Here is a 12,072-nt window from a genome sequence, read left to right on the forward strand (position 1 = left end):
TTTAAGTATCGAGGCAGTTACGCCTGCCGCTGCATACGTTGAAAAAAAAATATAAATTAAAAACAAGAACGATGGGGTTGGAGAAGAGCTATGCACAACAATACCGGCTTTTGGCGGTGTTCCAACCTCTTCTATTTTCTATTCTCGCACCAACGGGGCTTACACTATTACTTTTATTTATCATCTTAGGCGTCATCGTCGTCGTCGTCGTCGTCGTCGTCGTCGTCATCACTCAGTTCTTCGTCTTCGGTGACTTCCTGACCCAACGCTTTCAACTTGTTGATGTATTTGCTTTTTCTTTCATCCAAATCGGACATCAATAGCATCAAATCGTCAAACTCAGACTTGGGCACATACGCTTCGAGCTTGGTCTCCAATTCCTGGATTCGCGCTTGCAATCTCGTCTCTGCGTCTTCCTTCTCTTGCTTTGTGCTCTTTGCGAGCAGCTCAAGATCGGCCTTCGATCCCAGGAGAGCTTCTTCCGATCTGAGTTTACTCTCTTTGAGCGATGCAGCTTCCTCGGACAACTTGGCAACCTGGCTGTGGAGTTGGTCTAGTTTCTTGCGGGCCTCTTCATTCTGGTCCTCAAGTTCTTTGACCTTTTTGTTCTCCGTCGCCGTCTGGGCAGCTTTGAGGTCACCAATTTCTTTCTTTAATGCTTCAACATTCGTCGCGAGTTTATCCTTTTCCACTTCCATGAAGGTTATTTTCTTTTTCAACTCCATCTTTTCTGCATCGTCTACTTGGGATTTCAAATCTTTCACTTGGTCCAAAAGGGTTTGCTTTTCTGTTGCTAAACTCTTGTTTTGGCTTTTCAAATCCTCGATATCTTTTGACAAGGCTGAGGATTCGTCTCCTTTCAGTTGTTGAGTGGCCGCTTCGGATGCAGTTTTTTCAAGTTGCTCAATTTTTTCAGCGAGGTCCCTTTTGTCAACTTTGAGTGCCTCGTTTTCATCTTTCAACCGCTTCATCTGCTCGCTGGCCTCTTTCAGACTAGACTTGTGACTTGAAATGTCACTCTCAAATTCTGTCTTCTTCTTTTCAAGTTCTGATTTGGCCTCCTTCTCAAGTTTGAGTTCATCTTGTAATTTTCGAAGCTCCTCCTTTACAGCCTCTCGGTCGCAAACACTCTCCTCTAGGGTTTTTATTTTGGAAATTGAATCTTCATATTCGCTGCGAAGCTTTGTAAGTTGCGCCTCGAGGTCAGCTGTTTTCAGTTTAGAAGAGGTGGTGGTGGTGTTAGCCTCGGCGAGTCTCTTTTCAACTTCAAACAACTTTTCCGCAGTCTCATCTTTCTCAATGACTAGTTTTTCATGCTGGCTCTGTAACTTCTTGTACTCTGTCTCAAGAGCTGTTTTCTGCTCAAGATCCAACTTGAGCTTTTCAATCTGACCCAAGCTTTCGCTTAGTGAGGTCTTTCCATTTGCAGCATCCGAGTTTAATTTTTCAATTTTCTCCTCAAGACTTTTAATCTTTGCCTCGCTAGTTTCAAGCTTCTTGTCAACTGCTGCTTTTTCCAGAGTCAACGTTTCAATCTCCCTCTTGGCTTTGCTGAGCTTCTCGTTAAACTCTGCCTCTTGATGAATCGTATCCTCTCGAGCCTTTTTAAGCTTGTCGGCCATTTTCACAGCTTCGGCTTTTGCTTTCTGTTCTTGCAGCTTCCAATCATCAACTAAACTCTTTAGCTCGGTGACTGCCAACGTCTTTGCAGCCAACTCCTCCTGCAAGGAACTTTTCTCATTCGTTAGTGCGTCCAATTTCCTACCAAACTCGCTTACTTGGTGTTTCAACTCCTCAACCTCCGATGTCTTTGTCGCTAAAGTCGTCTCCTGGTGCGCAATCTTGGCCTTGTGCACATCCAATTCAGCCCGAAATTCAGCCAAAAACTTTTCTGCCCGTTCCTTATCCGCCTTGATTTGCGCAATACGACCTTCATAATTGTTCCTTGTCTTTTGTGTCTCGGCAGTGGCATGACTCAAATCTCGCTCAAATTGTTTGATTTTGTTCTCGCTCTCCGTGTTCACTTTTTTCATTTGGAACAATTCTTTAGTCATGGAATTGACTCCAGCTTCCAATTTCTTCTTTGCCAGTTCGGTTCCATTCAATTGAGCTTCAATTTGCTTTTGCTGAGTTCGCAAAAAATCAACCTTGGCTAGCGCCTCCTTTAAGCTTTTCTTGTCTTGGCCCGAAGACGACTCGAGATTCCGGGTGAAGGTTTTGAGGTCGGCGAGCTCTTGCGACGTTGTTTGGAAACTCTCGTTGATTTTCGACAACTCGCTTTCGGTGTGGGCCAATTTTTGCTCAATTTGGTACAAGCTGTGCTCTAGCGTTTGCTTTGCGCTGATCAATTCTTCAATTTGCTTTTTCAACAGTGCATCGCTCTCTCGAGCTTTTTCCTTCTCTGACTTTAATTCCTTGGCTAGATCTGTGGCACGGGCGTCAATTTCCTCAAACGCCTCGAATGAAATCTTTCCGCGAGGCTCCGAGGCAGGATCATGGAACAAGGCCCTCTTGATTCTCGTGAAATGGTCCCGGACCAAGTTGACGTATGCCAAATCAAAATATACATCGGGCAAGCCGCTTTCCTCTTGCACCGATAAGAAATTCAGCGACTCGTCAAAATATCTAAACAAAGGATCGGATCCCAACTGCTTCACTTTGAAAGAATAGTTGTCCATTCCGATTCCTTTTAATAGCAACGCATGAAGTTCTTGCCTGGAAATGGGAGAGTCCTTGGATGAAAACTCGTATGCCACTCCCAATAATATGGCAGCCATCCCCTTTACAAGAGTACCGTTTTCGGATCTATTATTGGACAAAAAGGCGACAATTGATTTAACAACCGTGCTGTCGCGGAGAAAGTCGTTCACGGCTTCAAAATCTTCAAAGAGCCAGGACGTTAAAAGCATCAAATAGCCAATCGCCACTCGCTGGTCCGCGTCGTCAAATGTCGTGACGAGCAATTCAGACATGGCCTGAATGGAGTTCATCACTTCCTCTCCGGCCTCCTCGACTCCAGTCTTGACGGCCCTGACCGTGTCCCTGTTCAGGGGCTCATGCTCAAAAATGTACATTAAAATCAACGCTGCAAACCACACCTTGTACGGGTTGAGTTTCACGTCCACGTCGTAGTCCATAAGAATTTTCAACACGTTTCCAAAAGGCGTCGGCGTGCTATTGCCGTTTAATTGGGGGTCCCCTTCTGCAGCCTCTGTGGCCCTGTGAACCTTGGTGGACTCGTGTTCTTGGTGGTCCTCGTTGTCCTCGTGGACTTTGGTTGCCTCTGAAGCTTCTTCTGCGCCAATATGAAGCCCTTGACTCTTACCGTAGTATGCATCAATCTGGTCCTTGAGAAACGCCAGCTTTGACTCTTGATTATCTTTAAAATAAGCCTGCAAGCAAAATGCAGCACTGATCCTTATATCAAACAGATGAACTGAATTTATAAATAAACACCAATTCAACAACGCTAGCGGCACCAGAATTAATCGGTCGTATTGCTGGATATGCGATGGCAATGACGGATCAATGTAAGGAATATCAATTTTGGAAAACCCAAACTGAATAGCATGGTTTCCTCGAATGGCATCAGCAGCTGTCAACAAAGCCACTGCTCGAAGCGAATTTTCTGTAAGCGGCGAAAAGATGAGTTTTAGCACAATGTAATGTATACCCGCGTGGTACAAATGGTCTTGATTTTCAACGACAAATTCGTTATCCTCTGCAACCAACAATCGGCAAATCTCCAACGCGATAACCATATTCTGGATCCTCTGTTCGGTCCAAACGAGCGGGACGCCCGACCCGTTGACAAGCTCGTTTTCTCCCTCCATGATAACCTCGGGATCTTCAGTCGGCTCACCAATGAGCATAGCTAGCCGGGGCACGCATTGCGTTTCCATAAAGAATTTCTGGTTGGAAGCATTGTACTGGAGCAAGTTTGTAATGAGTGTGAGACAATCCTGGACAAGAATCGAGCCACGGATGCCGCCTTCCTCTTGAATAATGTTGAACAAAACCTCAAAGGCATTTTCAAATGCCACCATTTTCTGAATGTTGAAGTTGTTGTTGACGAGGGCCATGAGAAGCAAAATAGCCTCGTTTCGAACTGGTTCATTGTCGTCGTTGAGCAAATTGCATATTGTCAGAATGGCCGTTGGTGTGTTTAAAAGCATCTCTTTTATCCTCATCCCTCGACACGAGACCAAAAACTCCAATAGCTGAATGGTGTACAACCTCAAGTGGTAGTCGCCTTCTTCCAAGCTCTCAATCAAGAGCCTCAAGACCTCCGGATCCTGCATCAACGCATCGGCAATCCACAACGACAATTGGTCCACCGAGATCTCCTCCATTAGAAGCGGCAGCGGGTACTTGCCATTATGCTTCCGCAGCTGCTGCGAAATCCACCCTCTTGTCAAGTCTTCATTGGCCTCTCCTCGGATGATAAGAATGAGAAACGATTCCAAAATCGCCTTGGCTATGAGCAGATTCTCATGGTCTTTTTTAAAAGTCGAGATCAACGCTCGAAGCCCGTGCTCTACAACCGTTTCCCTATACTGCCGACTGAAACTCTTGAGTCCAAGCACGGCTGAGCGTCGATCCGAGGCCATGGTTGCATGCTGTAGTCGGTTGCATAGCGTTGGAATTGCCTCCTCCACCAGTTGAGCTTGCAGCTGAGACCCTAGAATGCTGTTAATGTAGCCCATATTGGAAAATGAAGACTATGGTTGTAAAAAAAGAACGAATAAGAACGGGTTTGGGTCAATTGGGGTATAAGTGGAGTGGTTCCTGAAAAATTATGTGACACGCAAATCATAAATGAGAAAGAGAAAGTGGTGATAATTGATACACGTTCGTGTTGTAAAACAAACGGATCTCTTGCTTGAACATACGGAACACACGGAACGTAAGACGCGTACGAAGGATAGGAGGCATGCATGACGACTGAAGAGCCAAATAGCGATTTTGGAGAGGAAGCTGGAGAGGAAGCGGCTGCTGGAAGAGGTTTGTCATCTCTACCCGGTCCATCCTTCTCCTCCTCCTCCTCCTCCTCCACGACGACGACGGTTTTCTTTCCCGATTTGAATCAGTTTGAGTACGAGTTGCTGCAGCGGGGCGAAGACGACTATGCTGTAAACGACTGGGCCCTTTCCAAAATCGGCACCTTGCAAGCAAAGCTCGAGCAGATGCAGCATCTTAAGGATACAAAGAAGTATAGCGGCGCCAGTGGGGGTTTTCTCAAGTTTCCAAGAAGCGCAATCTACAATTTGGCGAACGAGGTGTTTGGATTCAACGGGTGGTCAACGGAGATCCTAGAGTGTACGACTCTGGAGATACGGAACGATGTGCCGACTAGGGTTCTCGCTAACCCGCGCAATGATATCAGTGGCACCGCCGAAGACGCAAACTCGAACAGCACGGATAAGGCCCGGTTCGTTGCCTATTGCACCTGTCGCATCCTCCTCACTTTATTGGATGGAACATCGAAGGAAGGCCTCGGGTTCGGAACGGCGACTAACTTGCCGCATAAATACATGTGCTACGCCAAGTGCAAGAAGGAGGCAGTCACGGACGCGATAAAGAATGCAATTTTGGGTCTACGTGACCTATACTTTGTGCACGAGCTGAACCAACTTTTACAAGAGTTGAACGGTGGTTGGCTTGAGAAATGAAAACCCCCAAAAATGAAAAAAGATTCATTAGCTCTATAAAATGTGTGGTTTGTATATATATATGTATATATATATGGATAGTATTATGGGTTTTTGAGTTCATGGATCAATAGTCTAGGATGCTGAATTTGGGAAAGTCTCTAACGGCAGGCTTTGGAATTTCATCAATCAAGTAAACTTCGCCATTGTCATCGATTCTCTCGCGGTCTTTTTCGCTCATGTTGTGGATCTCGTCGATGTTTTCCTTGATGAAGCCGATGAGCTCGCACCAGTTCTTCTGGATCTGGTAGGCTTGCTCTTTCATGCGTCTTCTGATCAAGGCTTCAATGAGTCTGACCGCGTCCGCTTCAGTCGTGTCGAGTCTCTCCAAGAGTCTTCCCACGGATTTGATCAAGTATTCCTCTTCGTAGATGGTGCCCATTCGCCCTTTTGCCTTCTTTCTCTCCTCCCGTTTTTTATTCTTCGAAGTACGTCTCGAAGCACCAGTCTTGGCTGTTCCTGCAGTTTTGCCGGTGTATCTAGTGAAGAACGAAGGAGCAGTCGACGTTTCCGAAGCAGCAACAGACACATTATCGGGTGTATCCAAGTCGTCGGGGTTGCCATAGAATGCATATGGGTCCTGCTCCTTTTTGCTCCGCAACTCTCGTAGCCTGCGCAATTGCGAGCTCATCTGCCCTTTGCAATCCGCCAATAGTTCTGCTATTGCTCCGAATCCTTCGCTGATCTGAGGATCCACCACGGAGTCAATCAAGTCGGTGTTTTTGGTTCTTTGAGCCAACAAGATGGCTTCGTCGAACCAGTATTGTTTGCAGTATAATTTGACAGCTTCGCGCACATTATTCAAAAATTGGTACTCAATCTCAGCAGCTTCGCTGTATCTATGGTCAGCTGTAAGAGTGGCAACCAAGGTGTTCGCGGTGTCGATTAGTTTTTCCTGGTTCTTGGGGTCTGCCGTTTCAACAATCGACAAGGCCTGTCGCCATTTTTTGGCAAGCACATAGTTTTCCAAGGCCTCGTCCAAACGACCCAAGTACTCGTACGTTATCGCTGACTCACTGAAATTGGCCTTCTCATGTAGGAATGTCGCAAACAAGCTCATGATGTCACTCGTTCTTTCCTTGTTGTATGTGTACATTTTCAATGCAAGCTTGTATAAATCGTGCAGCACCACATACTCGTCAAATTCCTTATAGGCCTCCTCGCCTCTTTCATTCAACCATTGGAGTGCCACTTCATAGTTCTTCAAATAATCATCAATCAAAAATTTCTTCTTCAATTCCGGCTGAACATGCAAGTTTTGCAAAAATGGCAAGTACTCCTTTGGGTCCATTTGCGATTGCTGGGCAATGACTAATGTCAACTTGACGTCATACAACCCCAAGGCCGCATTATACAACTTGTTGACGTCTTGCAAGAAGCACAAATGGGTGACGGCGGTCTCTTTTTGCTCCTCGCTCTCAAATTTGCCAACCATGGTCAACGCATCGACCAAATTGGCCGGTTTCTCGCACGCGTAAATGGTGAGCACGGTCTGCAAGTACTTATCGAAATACGCAGGTTTGAGCAAGACCGATAATAGCGTCTCGCATATCCTATTCACTTTCAGGTCGGCAAAGTTTCCAAATGTCGCTTGTTCTTTGTTGTGGAATTTCCGTTTAAATGCTGGCTGCAACGTCTCTCCATTCTGCTTCAACTCGCTTTCGTTTATGGCAGCATCATTCAATGTTTCTCTATATTTGGTTGCCGCGACATCTTCCTCGTGGAGACAAGAAACAAACAAGTCCATATAGTCAACTCTCGCGATTTGGTCCACAAACAACTCGATGTTGTTGAAAAATAGCTCGGGGTTGTAATCGTGTAGCAAATCCAAATCAATCTTGTGAGTACGACAAGCTATAAATGCGTCTTTGTAGTTTTTAGCAGTGATGAATTTCCTGATGGCGGAAAGAACCATTATTCTTGGACATATAGTTTCGATGTTTCCTCTGGGGGCTTCCAACACCACCGAGTACTTTGTGGGCATGGCATTCACCAAAAATGAGCCCCGTTCGATTTGGCGCACTCTTTCGTCAACCAAGTTTTCATTTGTCAAGTTTTCAAACACTTCAAACGTCTCATGCGCTGAGTTCAAGTGCAAAAAGCACAATTTCGATAGCACCGTGGTGAATAGCAAATGCGACTCCGTTATCAAGAGGGATGTCACACCGCTGACAATTGCAGTATTGTTTCTGAACAACTTGCCCGTGCGCGAAATACCAAATGCCTCAAATTCGCCCGTTTCTTTCCTGTAGTTGACTTCAAACTCGCGGCACAATTGGGGGAAATTTGTCACGTCTCGACTATCCTGAGTAGAGCTCAACTCCACCAAACGGTTGTCTACTCTTTCGATGATTACAGTTTCGAAATCGGCTCTCGACTTGAGAAGCACGATTTTGGGCGTGAGATCCACCGACTCGTTCAATCTTGGGTTAGCGATATCATCAACTTCAAATAGAGTAACACGCGAGTACATTGGCGCGTCAACAAGAACAGCCACAAAGCCATCTTTGATGAATGCAATCTGTTTCGCTACTTCAATAGGCTCATTGATGTAAACGCTGGCAGGTATCTGGCCTCTAACTTTGGGGTGTTGCCCTTCTTTCATCTCCTTGAGCGATAGCTCGCTAAAGTAGATGTTGTTGTCACTCGTAATGGCGGCATATTTCTCATTCGACTTGCTCACAGCAAGGTCAGTTATGTTTCCCGGAACATCCCATTCTCGGTAACTGATTGGAGGAGGCACCACTGCCAATGCAAGCGGCGTTATCTTTGCTGTGTCTCCATCGACCACCACAGTCATACCCGAATCATTGCCCAATTGTGTGGGCCCCGTGACAATCTTGTGCGTGAGGTCCACCACTTGGATCCCCTGGGCAGTTCCAATCATGAAATTCATGGGGTTCTCCGGGTGGAACTTGGTGAAAAGGATATTTTCCGCAAAGAGCTCTTGCTTCAAATACCAATGGTAGTTCTTGGTGGTCCACAACTGAACACGGTTGTGCAACTGCATCAACAAGATTTCGCTGTTTGAACTCCAAATCACATTTTCGACGATTTCCTCTTTGGCATTGAGTCTGGTGTTGAACTGTCCGTGCCTGAGCCCATTCCTTTCGTAAAACACTAAATCAAGAACTTCTTCTCCATCTTCGTCGTCAACGTGTCTTTGCGTGGACGCTATCAAAGCGCCCTGCGGTTTCCAGCTAAGATTTTGCTCTAGCCCATCGACGGCCTCACTCACACTGTCAAGTTCACCATCTCTATTGAAAACGCGAATTACTCGCCGATCGTACGTTTCACCAGTATCCTCAACGAGAACTTGCTCCATGGTGTTTACCGCGAAAAATTCAGAATCGCCCCTCCAGCTTATCCTAACGCTATGGTCGTCGACGTTTGAAATTGTACCTTTCTCAATCTCGTTCACGGTTGGATCGCGCAACTTTCCGAAATCATCACCATCAGCAGCAGCAGCAGCAGCATCATTCAATCCTGCGTGTTTCAATGCATCTCGTTCTCTCTCCAAGGCCTTGAATCCTCTGCCTTTGAACTGGGTCTCCTTTTTACCCCATCCAACGGAGACGTGTTTCGAGTCGGCGATCTTGATATCGGCGGCATCCAACGTCTTTTCTAAGATGGGCTCGAAAAGCCGCGATAACAAGATCAACTTGTTATCATTGGTCACCACGGCCAACGTTTCCTCGTCACTTGACCACTGCGCCGCCTGGATTCCGACATCTATCGACCCGACAATCTCAATAATTGTGTGGTCGTAGTCCTCCGGGTTGTGTAGATCATAGGTTGCAGTTACAATATCTCCGCTGGAAAACACAAACACCAACTGCGAAGAGTCGATGAAGTGCAAGGTGTTGAGAAGTTTGGAAGTGACCTCAAAGCTGGCCAAAACGGAGACATTGCCGTTCTTTTGAAACTGCTGCGCTTCAATCATTTGACTTTCCGACGAAGATAGTATGAAAGTGATGGCATCGGAGACTGAGTCATAGACTGAATCGATGACATGCAAGTCGGGATAGGTCCTGGATTCCGGGGTGATGTAGCCCCTATTGAGCACTATCAAGTTTCTCATGACAAACTATTCCCTCCAAAAATATATAAAACCGACTCTTCTAGTAAGCTCCACGGGAGATCTTGTGGCTTTGCTTTGGTTGTTGAAGAACCCTCCTCTTTCTTGTGGAGCTTCAACTGGTGTACAAAAAATTTCGTGAACGGAGAATAGGGCCTTACTATGTATGAGGCACGTGACCGGAACAACCTCATCTCGGAAGGCGTTGCTACCATTTTCCGAGTCGACTTTCTACTACTCCCCCCAACTCTTCTATTCGTTTATCTAGAGTCTGATGGGAAAATGAAGCGGACAAAAGAACTATTTTCGTTAGCATCTGCTATTACCCTCTATCAACTATATCAAGATAAATTTATCTAAAAAAAATAGAAAATTGGGTGGTTTCTTGGTGGGGGGAAGGGGGGGGGGGGGGGTTTCAATTTATGTCACCTAGCGCTCACGTCTCGCTTGTATGCCTCGACGGATTCCTTTACTAGAAGGTTGGGGTAAATTTGGTCCTTGCGTAGTTCCTGCTTACTGATGGGGTCATATCTCCCCTTTTTGTTCAAGTGGTTCAATAGTGTCTCTTTTTCGTATGTGATGCCGCTCGGGGTGAGAACGGGGTCGGTGAATAGTTCAAACGAGATGGGGTCCAACAAGTGGTCGGGCGCGTCCTCGAAAATCTCGCTCTCGTTATCGGCCATCGACATGCGGGATGTCACCGAGGGCGACGCCGAGGTTTTTGACGATATCGAGGAGGAGTGACTTCGAGCAGGTTGTGCCATTCGGGCTTTCTGCAACGAGTGCATGCTGTGGTTGTTTTTAAAGACGCTTAGGAGACTCGACAATTCGTCCAAGTTGTTTTTCCGTAGTTCAAATAGTTTCTGGTAAAAGGCTTCGCTTTTGCCTTGGTTACGATGTGCTTGCTGAAGCTGTGTCTTTTGGTCTCTGTGACTGGTCTCCATGAGTAGAATAAGCTTGTTGAATAATGAATTGTGGTCGAAATGGCGAAGTTGGGCCATCGTTACGATGATGTCATTCTCCACATGCGGTATTAGTTCTCGATAGCTGCTGCTCCGGATTTGCTTCCCGCGAGGAGCACGTTTTGGTTGGTTGGAAGCCCCAAAAGTTGACTTGAAGCTTGAGAACATGTTAAAGACGAGGTTCAAAAGCTGGGGAACTGAGAGGGAGAAACTGGCGGTTCGAGTAGAAGTGAAACTGGGAGTGGAAAATTATATATATATATATACGTACGCCTATAAAAAAATCGTACTGCATTGTACATATGGTTTCCGATACCTCTGCAACCCGCATGCAGATACATGTTTCGAAGCGGTTTTTCGTTATATTTACGAGTCCAGTCAAAGGAGAAATCAGGTCGATTATACTCAGCACCGGGGTTCCCTCCTCCCCTTTTTCCCCCATGTATGGAAACCTATTTGATTGAAAAAATAAAAACAACGAAAATGCAAGAGCGATGATTGTGGTGGATGCTGTTGAAATTTTGCAGCCTTTACATTTTGTCTTACGTAACCACCGTTTCTTTCCACCAGAAACGATACCCTTTTCTGCAAGACAACCGTGTCTCGAGAAAATTTCAAAGTCCTCCAGACGACAGCTCAAGGGTTTTGGCAGGGGAGCTTATAATCAGTTTGTCATTGTGCATCACTCACAGACTCTCCCCACTCAACAACTTGGCCTTAAACAGTAAAGTCCAAGCAGCTTTCACCGCTGTATTTCCTCTTTCCACTCCCCCTTGTGATGGTAACTCAGCTGGTTTACAGAAAGATAGCTACACCCTCCTCTCTGCAAACAGAAGCTTGCACAACAATCAGCCGATGCCCATGACATCACAACCACTTTTGTGTTGTATAACAAGATCTGCAAAAGTGTGTCAAATTAACCAGAAGCTCATGGGAACCACCACCACGATGCAGCCATACCCGAAGCAAAACCGAGAGAAAAGAAAAGAGAGCAAAGAGCAAAGGGCAAAAAGCAAATAGCAAAGAGCAAAGAGAATTTTTTTGACAGGGCTTATCTCCGACACGAAAAAAAGGCTGCAAAAGAAGACAGATGAGCATGTGCACAAGCCACCGGACTTGAACCCGAGCCACCAAGTGAAATCAAACTAGAGCAGGTTAGAGATGTTCCTCTATTCATAACAAGGTTTTTGGCTGTTGCGCCAGTCCATGTGCCCAACACGCCAAATAAGTTTTGCAAAAAACTTTTTCGCAGCCAAACTACCGCGGTTGTTGGTGTTAACTGGAAGCAGGAATAGCCAAACAGAATCCAGTTCAGATCCAA

General features: G+C 45.9%; 4 protein-coding genes across 4 annotated transcripts; 1 reads left to right on the forward strand and 3 right to left on the reverse strand. All coding sequences in view use genetic code 12, as the record gives it.

Annotated features, from left to right (window-relative positions):
• Nucleotides 1-185: 185 nt before the first annotated feature.
• On the reverse strand, nucleotides 186-4,706 carry LODBEIA_P51000 (uncharacterized protein; the record flags this gene model as incomplete). Its single annotated transcript, XM_066975396.1, has 1 exon — nucleotides 186-4,706. The coding sequence occupies one exon, from the start codon at nucleotides 4,704-4,706 to the stop codon at nucleotides 186-188; it is 4,521 nt and encodes a 1,506-aa protein (XP_066832038.1).
• A 231-nt stretch (nucleotides 4,707-4,937) lies between these two features.
• On the forward strand, nucleotides 4,938-5,672 carry LODBEIA_P51010 (uncharacterized protein; the record flags this gene model as incomplete). The annotated part of the gene is made up of 1 exon (XM_066975397.1): nucleotides 4,938-5,672. One exon carries the CDS (start codon nucleotides 4,938-4,940, stop codon nucleotides 5,670-5,672), a length of 735 nt encoding a protein of 244 aa, XP_066832039.1.
• A 106-nt stretch (nucleotides 5,673-5,778) lies between these two features.
• LODBEIA_P51020 (uncharacterized protein) lies at nucleotides 5,779-9,792 on the reverse strand (the record flags this gene model as incomplete). Its single annotated transcript, XM_066975398.1, has 1 exon — nucleotides 5,779-9,792. The coding sequence occupies one exon, from the start codon at nucleotides 9,790-9,792 to the stop codon at nucleotides 5,779-5,781; it is 4,014 nt and encodes a 1,337-aa protein (XP_066832040.1).
• Nucleotides 9,793-10,214: 422 nt separating this feature from the next.
• LODBEIA_P51030 (uncharacterized protein) lies at nucleotides 10,215-10,919 on the reverse strand (the record flags this gene model as incomplete). Its single annotated transcript, XM_066975399.1, has 1 exon — nucleotides 10,215-10,919. One exon carries the CDS (start codon nucleotides 10,917-10,919, stop codon nucleotides 10,215-10,217), a length of 705 nt encoding a protein of 234 aa, XP_066832041.1.
• Between the last annotated feature and the right edge of the window lie 1,153 nt (nucleotides 10,920-12,072).

This window comes from Lodderomyces beijingensis, assembly GCF_963989305.1.
Source record: "Lodderomyces beijingensis strain CBS 14171 genome assembly, chromosome: 6".
NCBI classification, from domain to species: Eukaryota; Fungi; Ascomycota; class Pichiomycetes; order Serinales; family Debaryomycetaceae; genus Lodderomyces; species Lodderomyces beijingensis.